The sequence below is a fragment of the Anthonomus grandis genome, chromosome 8, assembly GCF_022605725.1.
Source record: "Anthonomus grandis grandis chromosome 8, icAntGran1.3, whole genome shotgun sequence".
NCBI classification, from domain to species: Eukaryota; Metazoa; Arthropoda; class Insecta; order Coleoptera; family Curculionidae; genus Anthonomus; species Anthonomus grandis.
The window spans coordinates 8,677,940-8,692,233 of NC_065553.1; the positions used below are offsets into that span (position 1 = coordinate 8,677,940).

The 14,294-nt window shown below is 27.2% G+C and overlaps 2 protein-coding genes across 2 annotated transcripts; both read right to left on the reverse strand.

The window, feature by feature from the left end:
- Positions 1 to 431: 431 nt before the first annotated feature.
- On the reverse strand, positions 432 to 3,858 carry LOC126739325 (pupal cuticle protein 20-like). The gene is made up of 5 exons (XM_050444958.1): positions 3,697 to 3,858; positions 1,441 to 1,561; positions 1,162 to 1,385; positions 677 to 896; positions 432 to 615 (listed from the first exon to the last, which is right to left on the reverse strand). Exons 1-5 carry the CDS (start codon positions 3,703 to 3,705, stop codon positions 518 to 520), a joined length of 672 nt encoding a protein of 223 aa, XP_050300915.1. The 5' UTR covers positions 3,706 to 3,858; the 3' UTR covers positions 432 to 517.
- A 7,393-nt stretch (positions 3,859 to 11,251) lies between these two features.
- LOC126739625 (endocuticle structural glycoprotein SgAbd-2-like) lies at positions 11,252 to 12,123 on the reverse strand. Its single transcript, XM_050445380.1, has 3 exons — positions 12,067 to 12,123; positions 11,792 to 12,000; positions 11,252 to 11,738 (listed from the first exon to the last, which is right to left on the reverse strand). The coding sequence occupies exons 1-3, from the start codon at positions 12,073 to 12,075 to the stop codon at positions 11,351 to 11,353; spliced, it is 606 nt and encodes a 201-aa protein (XP_050301337.1). The 5' UTR covers positions 12,076 to 12,123; the 3' UTR covers positions 11,252 to 11,350.
- Positions 12,124 to 14,294: the final 2,171 nt, after the last annotated feature.

The following is a 14,294-nucleotide window of genomic DNA, read 5'->3' on the forward strand; positions in this document are numbered from 1 at the left end:
ATAAGTCACCTATTCTCTTCTAAAGTAAGTACCTTTCACTTTATTAGTAGGACTTATTTATGCTGCCCTCTCGTACCTCAATAAACTACAGTGTATTTTGAATCGCAAATTTGTAACAGATCATTTTATATAAGTTTTCAGCTACACTTCGCAACTAAATACTTGTAATACAATATGCATTTGATTAATAAAACCAGTATTTGATACGAATGTTACATTATTTTCATTGATTTACTATTGGGAACTGACACTATTGACAAAAATATTCATAACAAAAATTAATAGTGCTCTATCAGTTTCAATTCCTCAAGGCATCAAGGCATCGTTTCGTATGGATAAATCTGAAAAGCACACCAATATATTGAATGTTAGATGCAAATTTAAAGCTTTGCTCACAGTGACACTTCATATTTTAATAAATAATTAAGAAGTTGAAAAACAAGACCTTTTTTTAATATCACATTTTATTATCACTTAGATCTAAAATATATATACAGAGTCTATTATTTTAAACAATCTAGTATTTGTATCCGGCATTACCAGCGGCATTGGGTGGAATGTATTGGTTACTTTGAGCAGCACCTCCTTGGTATTGATTCTTCTGTTGGATTCCACCTGTAGCAAATATCATAAAATTAAAGTACATTCTAAAAAGTTTTTGGGAACAGTTGTTTACCTTGGTAGTTTCCTTCGTTTTGGTACTCAGGTTTGTACTGTCCATCATCTACGATTCCCCTGGCTTCATCAGCCAAGTTTTGTTCGATGGCTTTAGCGATTTCCGCAGGTACTGGTGGAGCGGTGGGAATGTGAGATCCTTGAGCTTGGAAACCTCCTTCACCGGCACTGTAGTTGATCTGGATCTGTTCACCTTCGGGAGAGGTGTAGGAGTAAGATCCCTTAAAAAAACCACAAAATGTAAGAATAAACTAAGATTTCATTCTAAGTAAAGTAATCAGATTGGACAACATCTTTTGGTTAAACTTTTGATAATTCCTAATTAAGTCTTATTTTATTATTAAACATTATGATTAATCGAGGTCCTTAAATAAGTCGAGATAACCAATGGGAAATTATAACAGGAAATTACAAACGAAATAACAATTTAAAATTCTTTTAAAATGCATATCAAAAACTGTAAGCAACATATTTAATAAAAATTACCTGCGATTGAGTGCCAGCTCCTTCTTGAGCATTTCCTTGCTGTGTTGCCTGAATACCATTACCGGTTTCAAAAGCATACTGGAAGTTACCATCACCCTCGTTCTGTTGGTCCAACCTCAAAATTGGAATGTCAGCATTGGGTCCTCTTTCAAAACTCTTGCCACCGGCAGACTGGTACTGGTTTGCTCCTGAGTAGCCACCAGCAGGTCCAGCAGCAGCAGACCCTAGTAGAAGAGATGAATTAGTAGATATAATATTAATGTTGGGGCATGTTCTTACCTTGATATTGTCCTCCTGCATTTTGTCCTCCTTGGTTGTACTTTTGGTTAGGTGGAAGATATTGGGTGCTATCTAACCTGCCGCAGGCGACGAAGCCAAAAAGAGCTGCTACGAGTACAAACTAAAGAATATAAATACACGTTACTAATTGCCACTATTATTTTATTCTCAAGCTGTGTGTCTTTACGCAACCATCGTGTCTCGAGAAAAGATGATATTGGTAATTGCAGTTATATGAATATAATGCCTGACTATTAAAAGGATTTATTTACCTAAGATGCATCGTAATTAATATATTATTATTTAATAAGAATTCGTAACAGTTACAGGGAAAAGGAGAGTTTTTGTTGTTAGAAAGTTGGTTTGGGATTAGTTTGTGTGGGCTTAAGATATTAGTTTTAATGTATTTATGTATTTTGATTTATTGGGGTTTTAAGTTTATAAAAAATTGAATGAGTTTTTTGAGAGATCGTAATATATGAACTGAATTTTTCATTTTTTTAAGACGGATCTACTAAGAATAACTAAACCATCTTACAACTTTTGTATTTTTTTCGGTTTTCAATATTTTTGTATTTTTCATAATCTGCAGATTTCAGTAAATAAATAAATAATTTTTAATTATTAAAGAAAGTACCGATAAATATAAATACAAATTAGCATTGGAAAGATAACAAGGAACATTTAAAAAATTAACAATAAAATATAAGACTCAAAACTTGTTTGAAATTATATTATCAATTAATATTTTTTTTGTTTTAATTTAAATATGCAAAGTGTTCATAAAAGGCGTGGCAGTAGAAATTTATTTTTTTTTTAAAGGGAAGACTTTAAATATTATTTAATTTCTAAATTCGTCGTACATTTTTAAAAAATTTGTGCATGTTATGCATGTCACACACGCAGTTTTTGAATTAGAGACAGTTGAAAATTGTTTTTTTTTGCATTTTTAATAGGCTAAAGAGATATAATACTTGTCGCAGAATAAAATGATTTTTATATCTCTATCATAGCTTTTTAGGATGTGTTTAATAAAACAAAAAAATGCTACTGTCACTTGTACTTTTTTCTTTTAAAATGTTAAATAAATTTGACGGTAGGTTTTAAAAATGTTTGTCATAAGGTAGACCTTAAAAAGCTAAGATAAGAATATGAAAATCATTTTATCCTATAATGAATACTTATGGATCTATATCCTCCCAAAGTTGAGAAAAGTCGATTTTCTATCTCTAATTTAAAAACTACTTAATAGAAGTATAACACGTAATACATCAACTTGTTTAAATTTTAACGCAGAACCAAAATCGGCTACGTCTTTTGTAAACACCCTGTATATGTAAAAAATGGTTTTTTTTTTGCTTCAAAAATACAGACTCAATGGAGGAAGGGAGTACCTAATGGATACACTGTATAAAATAAAATGCCTAACTTTATCTCTAAGGTTAAATAGAGAAAAATTATATAATTAATTAAAAAATTTATAATAAAAATATTGTAAAGTATCAAATAGAGAGCAGTTGCAGCCTTACTTTGTAAAGTAAGTAGATACAGTTTTGTGTATTTAAGAAAAAAGGTTTAAATATTTAATATTTTATTTGTAGTAAACAAAGTAAAATTATTCTGTCAAATTAAAAAATTTGAAACAAAATAAAAAACGATAGAAATAGGTTAAAAAGTTTTGAAATAGGAGGCGTAAAAAATCCTTAATAAAATATTATTCCTGATAGAGGAATAATAGTTTATTTCTTATTCATTTTATGCATATGAAAAGACGCATTGATCATTATAAAAGGTCCAAATAAAATTTGCAGAAACAGTTTTTAATAAACTCTACACTGTAGTATTTGAAATGAACAAAAAAAGTCGTATAAATGGAACCAGTAAAAATCTATAATTTCCAATTTCCTCTTAAGTTGTGTTATGTTAATGACATTTTTTAAATTTTAACTCGAACTAAAGATACCAGCATGCAAATAGTAAACATATAAATACAATAATTCAATGAAAAAATTTTGTATCAAAATTCTTTAATTTTTAATAGATTTTAATTCTTGATTTGATCTTTTATCTTCCATAAATCATGTTTAAGAATTGAGTTTATTAGGTCTAAATCCCAAGTCCCAAGCTTAAATAACTATGATTAAAAAATAATTTAAATTAATAAATAATTGAAAAATTAAAATTAATATTTTATTATGGTAGTATTAGGTATATCATATTAATAAAAAAAAAATAAAAAAGTTTACTAGTGCTTACTTGATTCATCTTGTTACCAATATAAAACCACTGCACTGTGTGATGATACAAAATTTTGGCAATTGATTTTTATACTAAAAACACCCGCCCCCCTTACTAATAATTTCTTGCAACAGAACTGAAGATACAGCACATAACACCGATTTGCTGCTTCTTCTTCTTCTTCGTCTTCTCGCTCCCACATCTGCTCCAGATAGCATCTTTTCTTAGCGAAGCGCCATCGTATGGGAAAGAGAAAGGTATAGTCGGGGTGAGGTTATTTTATGTTGATTGCGTGCAATAACCAAATGGTCTCCTGCGGTTTTGTTTCTTATTGTACCGCTTATGGGCGATCCGATTTTCGTTTAATATCATTACGTTTATTATAAGTCAGTTTAGATCTACGGGGTCTCGTCAATATTTCTATTATCGTCATTAATTTTTATTGTTATTCCGATAGTACCTAAATTTTGTATTAGCAGTAAATATCACGTCTTGTTAAAACCTTTTACTAAGCCTTAAAACAATTAAAAAGTACCATGCGAATATTTTTAGTTTGCAAAAGAATCAGTATTGCATAATTTTTTGTATCTTTTTTATATACATTGTTCGGTTATATTAGATTTCACCATTATGACCAGTGTAATCAATTAAGACTTTAGAACATCGAATGCCTAGAATAACCCTAGCTACAAATCATAGGCGAGATGTTTGAGTTCACCAATTTTCCAATTTTTTATACAATACATATTTTTCTTAATCCACTGAATATTTTTTTAATCTGTTGTATTTTATAATATGGAAAAAATCTACTATTTAAAATTTTCTTTTATTTGCTTACTAATAATAATGCTTTGAAATTAATCAACAAACTTTTCGGACCAAAAAAAGATTCTTAACAAGAAAGAGAAAATAGATCTCAACAAACTAAAGTTTTTTTGTGAAAATTAATTAAAAAAGTCGAGGTAAGAGGGTTAAAGAAATGAAACATAATCTAAAGAATTCCTTATAGTCAATTAGTTTAAGCCATACTTTAATTAGTTTTTTGCTCTACTAGTTAGATCTTTAGTATAAAGTCACTTGTATGTATTATTAGTTTTTGTTAGTGATTTTGGAAAGAGTCTTGGTTACTGATAAAACTGTTGCGTGATTTAATGTAAATATGTATGATGATGTATGAAATATGTAAGATTTAAACTAATATTCTGATTCCTATCAAAAAGCTGTTAAAATAGCTAAATAGGGTTTAATATTTGTTATAAAAATATTAAGGAACTAAGATTTTTTTAATTGTAATAAAACTCGATTTATATACTTTGACTTATATACACATTTTGTATCTATTTATACCAATAATTTGTATGATTTCGGTAAGTCAGGAAAGTTGTTCATATGTATAGGAAAACGAAACGCGAAATTGTAAATTAATAAATAATATACAAATGAAAATGTCAAGCAAATGCATAAATATTTTAAAAATTAAGTTTTAAATAAGATAAATATAATTTTACTTTATTATTTTACTTAATTTTACATATTTTTTCTAAGCTAATAAATTCTCCTGCACCTTAAAATAATTAAAAAAAGAATCATTAAAATTTTCATAAATATTTTCAACTATTTTTAAAATCCTGGAACGATAATAAAAAATCATCTTATGCTTAAAAATCATAAAAAAAAATTATTTAATTTAACGTAGTTTCGGATGAAAATAACTAAAATGTTTAAAAATTGCTTCAAATTCCTAGGAACATCATTATATTTTCCATGTAAATTAAAATTCTTAAATTAAATTGCTGTAAATTTACATGCCTGAAGGTGCCTAACATTTCCTAATAATTTCAAATGCCAGGAATTATCTACAAATTAACTGGAATTTTATTATTTTTCATCATAATTTTTATCGTTATTAATTGTTTTAGTTAAATTTTGATGACTTAATTTTTTGACCACAAAATATAAATTGACAGCAAATACTTTTAATTTTACGTAAATTATAAACTGTAAATTTATACTATAAAAATATATATAAATATTATAAATATATAAATATTATAAATATATGGCATATAATGCATAAATAAATAAATTACCAAATCTTTAGGAACTCGTTTGACGCGTAGCATACATTTATTATCAGTATTTTTAGTTTTGTTACAGTTTAAATTATACAATAATATTTTATAAATCTTTATTTTTTTGACTTAAATTATAACATTTTTTTTAAATGCTAAATTAGTAATTATAAGGTTTATTATCGTAATATTATTTTTAAATAAATGTCATTAATAGTAGTCAATAGCTTAAACTTAATTCTTTCTGAATTATTTAATCACTAATTAAAAGAATTTGTTAGCCTATATATTAAGCCAATAACAAGCATGACATTACTTGTTATTGGTATACTATTCTGTTGGCATAATATATTTTGTATTAAATTAATACAAATCTTCCACTATAACTTATTGAATAATGACTTTAAGAACGGTTCTATAAATCGTTTGAATACAGAGTTATTTAGTACCAATTTTATAAATTTGTATACAATTAAATGAAAAGAACAAGTTAGGATAATATATTAAAAAATACGGATACACCTTTTGACATTTCGTCATATTATGACTGTAAAAAGGTGACCATTATATACAGATGGATCAAGAATCAGAATTTTCAATAAACTTTATGGGTAGACCTTCAACACACCCAAATATGATAAAGTTATTGCACTAACAATATGAGTAATTAATGAAAATAATACAATAATTAGATACATACAAATCTCTATTTACATAATATGTCGTTTATATGACAAACTAAAAATTTTTAATTTAAAATTTAATTTTTTTTTATGGTTTAATAGCAAAATGGAAAATATTGGTAAACTGGATAAAGCTGGTAACTGGATAAAACTGAAAAATAATTTACAGTTTTTAAAAATATAAATTTAGGGATGCTTTACATAAGAAGTAGCACTGCATGTGTCTTTTCATATATAATATGTAATAATATGGAAAAAAACAGTGATTTTTGTCCTGGCAAATAGAAATGTTGGAGTACAGCATTACATACATAACTTTTTCTAAATTTTCATCAATGGATTCGTTACAGAATTTGAATCTCATTATTTTTTCAATTTTACAAAGACAAGTATTGCTTGTGGATTATATAAGTGCAAAGTTTACTATGCATCAGTGACCCAATACAAAAAAAATAGTAAAACTTGATTTTCTCGAATTTTGCTTAAATGGAGCCACTTTTATGCTTTATACGGTGGACTAGCAGCAAGAGGATTAGGATTATTATATATAGGGATCGTGACAACCAGTCAAGTAAATACTTAAACTGCATTTTGTTTGAGTGTAAACATAATTTTGACGTAGTGACGTGCTTCTTGAATAATAAAATAAGGTTCATGTTTTCTAAAATATTTAAAATTGTGCAAAAGGAAAATAGAACTGAGCAGTATATTTAATTTAAAAAGAATATCTCTCAACCATAATTTATTTTAACTTTAAAAATAAAGTTAGCCTAAACTATTTAAAATAACTTGAAACAAATAAAAATCAACTTATGAAATAAAAGATGATAGTGCTTTAGCTCTTCTCTGCTGTTGTATTTTGATTCAACATTTGTTGTGAGAAAATTTAGATAAAATTATTACATCTATTCTAACCAAGATTTACTTAACTACTATAAAAAAAAATGTAACAATGTTTTTAAGCTCCTATTTCATCATCATCACCTCTTAAATTACCATTAATAAGATCCCATGAATCAGATTTGTAATTATTTTACAAACCGCATAAATCAAACGAGCCTAGCCTATTTTAATTAGCATCAAACATTTCATATCTTGACCTTTACAGATCGTACATATTAAAATATAAACCGTTTTTTATGGATGGTTCTCATATAATAAATGACCGATATAAATTACTTAATTTTATTGCAGGATTCTGCTTTACACCTACTCGCTCGCGTAATCTGCCTTACGTCTTATTATTAAATAAACTAGTCAAGTTAATGTCGAATACTTGCGTGCATGTTTTACTTTCTCATAGTTGTACCTACTCTTTTGCGATTTTAGATCAGAATATACCAGGAACGATCTAAAATATTTAATAATAATTAAATAGTTTTAAGTTATTCGTTATTACGTGCAAAAAATAAAATCAAATACTTTATTTTTAAAAATACTGCTTAAATTATACATGGAAAATATAGTATAGCGATTTTTATTAAAAGTTTTTTATTCTAAGTAACGACTAGGCTTAACATAACTAATTCATTCGTGTATGTAGGAAATATTAATTTTAGTTTCATGATTATTTTTTTTTCTCTCTATTAATCGTGATATTTGGAACATCTCTAGATACCACTTTCCATTTATGATATATGGGTGATTTAGATAGATGGGTACATATTTTTTCATGTTGTAGTGAATTTTATAAAACTCATTGATTTATGGTAAGGCTAGTTAAATAAAACCCTTAAGTAGTTAACTTCTAATAATAATAATATTTTTTATCATATCCTTACGTTTTTCCTTTACTAAAATTTAACCTAAATTCAAATGTCGAAATCTTAATTTATCCTATTATTAATTAAAAAAGTCTAAGCTGAAGTCTGCTTAGAGTCATCTGGTTTACATCATAGTTGCTAATTGTTAATATTATGATCATGCATATACAATGACAAATTTATATTTCTATTTATTCATTGCAAACTCTTGACGATAAAGTGGCATAAACGTATCAAATGTGTTTACGTAAATTATCAATTCTGTTATTTTACCACATCTTCTGATTAGGTCAAAATATGATGCAGCATATCTGAAGATTAACAAAAAGATACAGTCATACAAGCTTTCTCATAATTTTATGCAAATACAAATACCAATGGCACGTTCATGTAACGTACTTTGAACAAACGCGATTATATCAGATTATTGACAGCCAATCCCCTAAATTATTTCAGTACCATCCGAAAAGAAAGAAGAACCACCTTGGAGATCGCCCAAGGATGATCATACGATCTGATTTGGATGTAATAATATCTTCTTTATTGTTTGGCATTTAACAGGTACTACTTTTTAAAATGAAGGTCTCTTTAAGCGAACTGGGCTATTTTTTTCAGATAATTAATATCTAAGTATAAATTTTATTAGTATGTTAGTTGGATGTAAATTAATGGGTGGCACATCAATTAAGGCTTTATTGCTATAATTAAATAAATATTAAATTATGCTATGTACGTTGTATATTTTACTTTATATGATCGTTCTTAGATTAGGTGATTAAAAAAATAATTAAATAATTAGAGAAAATATTAAACTAATTAACTTGCAATTATTAAAGAGACCTTTTTTGAGTTGTTTAAAATTTATCTTAGAAATTAAAGCTTTTACCACAGTTTAAATATGTTAAATTAATAAACTTTATCGTGATGCGACATCTCTCAGGAGATTTTTAAGAAAGATATTTTTTCTGATTAAAAAAAAATAGGTGATTTGGTTATTAACATGTATACTGTATCCATTTTGGTTATGCATTATAAGCGTAAAATACATATTTAGCCTTAAAAGAGGGAAAAGAAGAAGGTAGTTCTGGTAAAGAGATTGTTGGTTATTTGAATAACTTGAATTCAAATGAACTTTATCTAAAATTACTTTTTGCTTAATAAAACCTTTGACAACACCCTAATTACTAAACGTAAACAAAAATTATGTAACGTTTTTATTTCAAAACCATATTAAGGAGAATTCCTGCAGTTGGTGAAGACCCATTGTAGCATTCGCTTTGGTCGTCGTTGGTCATTTACCTTTTCAACATGGCCATACCATTTTAGCCTTTTGCCCCCTTTAGTCAATGTATATACCCATACGCCTCTGATTTCAGTGTTTCTTATTCTTTATTTGTTGGTTAGTTGGTAGCATCTACGCCAACAGACTCATTTCCATTGCTTTTATTTTGGGGGTGTCTTTTTTACTTATTATCCAAAGCTTTAAACCATATATAGCAATACTTTCCTAGATACTTTTGTATATTTTAATTTTTGTATTTCGAGTGATGTGGTTATTCTAGAGTAAGCTAGTTAGTTGATGTTTTCCTGAATAACCTTGTCCAATTTTAATTGCGATTTCCTTTGTTTTCCGACATCATTTGTATAGCTTATACTGAGATTATATAGATTTATAGCCGTCAATATTTTCGATTTGTGTGTTAATACCTTTCTTTACTTCCCATCAATACATACTCTGTTTCTAATGCTTTGATATTTGCTAAGTTCTACTTGGTGTATTCTTTGTCTATTATTTTTCTTTGTAACTCTTCGTAGTCGATATTATCCTGATCTTCTAGCACTGGCCAAAACTTAGCTAATGGGACTCTATTATAAGATTATATGCTAGTTTTAAGAACCCTGTCATATCAATGTTCATTATGCTTTGAAAAAATAGAGTATATGTGACCAATTATGTAATAGTAAGCAAACATATTCATGATTTAATCGCCAGTACTTATTAAATAGTACAATTTTAGTCTGAACTTAAAATATATAATCTTAAACAAATATTCTTTTTTCTTACAAACTTACTAAAGTTCAAAATATAAAAATGCAAACTTTATATGTTTTAGAAAATTTTTGTTATATAAAAAATTTGTTATGTTAAAAAACGTAACTTATTGAAAAATGTTATTTACTAAAAAACTTACGTATTAATTCTTACATACAATCTTTAATAAAATGACATCTCACATCTTACCCTTATCAAAATTGTCAACACTAAGGTTGAGTCACGTTTGTTTTCCAACTTACTTTGGTTCTGCCTATTCAACTACATCTTCATAATAAAAATTATAAAGAAATATGTTAAAGTGTACTTATAAATTTCTTTTAAATTTTAAATTTTTTAATTTTAAGACAAAAATTTCTTACGGACATTTTAATTATATCAATAAAAAAACCTGAACTATTTTGAGAATTTAAGGTAAAGGTATAAAAGCAAACATTTCAATTTTGGAAAATTGAAATGTCCACAACATTGAATTATTTTTCATTTCACCAAAGTATTTCACTTACTCTTTTAAAAAAGGTTTAAATCTTTGAGGGAATTTTAAAAGATTTCGCTAATAAATGTTGAATATTTTATAAACTAAAATTAGATTTTTAGAAAGAAATTTTTAAATTTTGCAGAGTTTAATTATAGATTTTTGTGTTAAATTTAGTCGAATCCAATTTAAAATTTCTCGATTTTTATATTTTTGTCTAAGAATTTGATTTACTAAATTATAATATTTATTTAAGTTTCAAGAGGTTTTTACATTCTGATTATAAAAAAGTGCTCCGCATCCATTTTGTTTATGCATAATAAGCATGAAATAAGAATGTCTTAAGAATCATATCTATGTTTGAGATGACAATTTATAAATATAAGTTAAAGGTATTTTTATTAGTCGTTAAAAATAGGAGTTGCAAGATTTTTGTCTGTTCTGTTTTCTTCTATGCTTTTTTTATTAATATTTAGGATATTTTTAGTTCAATGCATTTTAAAACAATATAAATGAAAGCTATTAAATATGTTTAAAACTTTATTCAGATATATCAATATATTTATATTTAATTAACTAAATCATATACAATATTAGAAAATATATAAACATCTGTTATCATAGTCTTAGTATCTATATCCCTCATTACCATTCTGAATCTTGGCGCTTACAATACTGACGCTATCAACACTTTGTTGTTGATGTCCACCTGTTTCATCTCTATACTGTGACTCTTCCAAGCCTTCACCATGATACTGTCCATCATCAAAAATACCTCTAGCTTCAGCAGCGGCGTTTTCTTCTAAAGCCCTCAAGATAGCTTCAGGAACTGGTGGTGGGGTAGGAATATGAGATCCCTCAGCAACAAAGCCATTTTGATCAGCTGTGTAGGTAACCGAGACGTGTTCACCGTTTGGAAGGATAAAAGAATAGGAACCATGAGCTTTGGTACCATCTCCTCTAACATCACCCTGCTCTTGTGCAGTAATCGTGTTAGCGGATTCGTAATTGTAGCTGTAAAAGAATATATGTACATTTTTTAAATTGTTGGTTTAAAATTTAAATACCTATAAGTTCCTTCTCCTTCATTATCATTGGCAAACTTTAAAATAGGAATAAACTTGGTGGGTCCTGACGAAGGGCTGCTTTGAGCTGAAAAATCAGCTTGTTTAGCTGCAAAAATTCCTGCGGGTTGATTTGCACTTAACGGGGGCAGGTAGGAATTAGTAATTGGATTGCTTAACGCCAAAGAGGTTAAAGCTGAGAATAGTATTACCTAAAAGTAACAGGTATACAAAAAAGGTAATTTCTCCAACGTAATGAATAAACATGCTTATCTTACCCCAAACATCTTTGTACGTATTCCTCGCTTTGCTGGTGTTTCTATTGTTAGTAATACGATTACTATCAAATGATTGATATTTGTTGAACTACTCATCTTCTTTTTATACTGTTCCCATCCTAGCATATAATGGGGCAAGACGACAAACAAAAATACAATTTTTTGGGTTGGATCTTCCCATACATAAACAAGGTCAATATAAATGAACTTGATCTTCTTCATACCTTATTCTATTTGCATAGATTTTATTGTGACTTAAAAGTTTATCGTGATTTAAGATTTAGCGTTGTAATATGCTTTAAAAATTATTAGGAATAATGAACATATACTAGACGAATACAAGAAGCACTATTTAGCATTTTTTTAGCTTAAACTATTTTCTTATAAGATTAGTAAATGTATTTCAAGTTAAATATCAGTCTTTTAAAATAACATATAATAATTGATTTATGTACCATAACGCGTATGTTTTTGTCCCAAATTGTGCTCTATATTATCACACCTTTACTGCGGCAATGGATTTTTTTTAAATAAGAAGGCGAAATAGGTACACGAAATATGTTTTATTGTACAAAAAATATATTAAAACCTTTTAGAGTTTATGTTATTATTACAACCCCTTGAGATACGGTTTTTATAATCGAGATACATTCCTAGTTGCTAACTTCACTTACATATATTTTTATTGTAATTTTTGATTTTGTCAAATAAACGTTTTGGATTTGAATTCTATTTATTTACAAAACACTAAAAGGTGGCAATATAAACAATACAAAAGCAGAAAAAAAAATCCAAGAAAAACAAATATTAGTATTGAATCTATCACCAATTAAATGTGTTACCGAAAATAATATAAGACTAGACAATTTAAAAAAAAAATTAATATAGTTCATAAATATCATAAACAATAAAATACATCTAAGCTATAATATGTTGTTTAATATTTTCTTTTAACTAGTCTACTAAGCTGCTTATCATTACTCATATTCTTATATTCTAAAATAAAGTAAATATAAATTTTAGTGTCCTCATAAATTAATAAATGTTGGGGATGCATAGACCTGAGTTATTAGAATTTAATTTTGTTATATGTATGCATTTGTGTGAGATTCATTAATCCCTTTGTACTTCTTACGAACCAACTCTAAAGTCAATTAAATAAAAATACAAGTCAATGATTAAAATAAGTGGAAAATAACTTACAGCAGTCTTAAAAACCTGCGCCACATAAATATTGTGTAGTCCGCTTCTGGAATACAAAAATAGAGAACAGATTTTTAGATTATTTGGACGTGACTCAACTATTGCAAAAAAATGTTTTGCTAAATCTCTCTCTAGTTCATTATAAACCAAATTGAACTAAATTTCTAGTACGGCTTCTATCTAATCCTAAACTGATTTTTATTTACTAATTATGTTTTTCTAAAAAAAATACATCCGAATTTTAAATTTTTTTTTCAGCAATTTCTGAGTATTAGAAACATTGAGATGAGTCATAAACATGTTTACAAAAATCGTGCATAAGCTTTTAGGACAATATACCCTTATGAAATGAGATATAGATAATTTCACAGAGTTCTGCAATAAATACCATCAATACTTGCAGAATTTTTAATTCTTCTCAAAATACATTAAACCTATAAATACATAGACAAAAAGGAGTCCCGTATGGACATGCATAATATTACAACTTATATTTTATTCCAATTGTATAATAATAGTTATTAACAATATTTAATTTCATATCAGCTTAACCATACCTTTTATTACAGGTTCGCCTCAAATCGGAATAAACTAAACCTTGTTGTTCTAATAACTTATCGGTATTTAGATTTATATTTACCTTTATTCTGCATGATTTTTTCTTTTATATTTTTTTTTAACACTTTGATATTAAATTCATTATCATGATCGAAGGATTCCTTTATTAGTTGCCATTTAATTTTATTGCAATTTCTTTTAAATTTAGTAAATTCGACTTTAGTATATGTCATTCCCTTTTATATAAAATTCAATAAAACCAAATTACTTCAATAAAAACGAGCATCTTCGGTAGTTTGCGACATCAAAAACCAGCATATTAAGGCAATAAGGAAGTTCAAGGTCTCCGAAATTATTGCATCTGATGCATCATACTGTCCTTGCACATTTATGTATTTTTCTTAAATTAACCACTAACTTTACCTTTTATATGGTGTCATCTGGTCATTTCTTTATGTAAGAGGATG

Bases quoted from the DNA above. Each gene is read 5' to 3' on its own strand.
- LOC126739625 (XM_050445380.1), bottom strand. The intron at 11,739-11,791 runs GTATTTAAATTT...ATTCTTTTACAG, and splicing joins GAAGGAGAAGGAACTTATAG to CTACAATTACGAATCCGCTA.
- LOC126739325 (XM_050444958.1), bottom strand. The intron at 1,386-1,440 runs GTAAGAACATGC...CTCTTCTACTAG, and splicing joins TGCAGGAGGACAATATCAAG to GGTCTGCTGCTGCTGGACCT. The intron at 616-676 runs GTAAACAACTGT...TATTTGCTACAG, and splicing joins AAACGAAGGAAACTACCAAG to GTGGAATCCAACAGAAGAAT.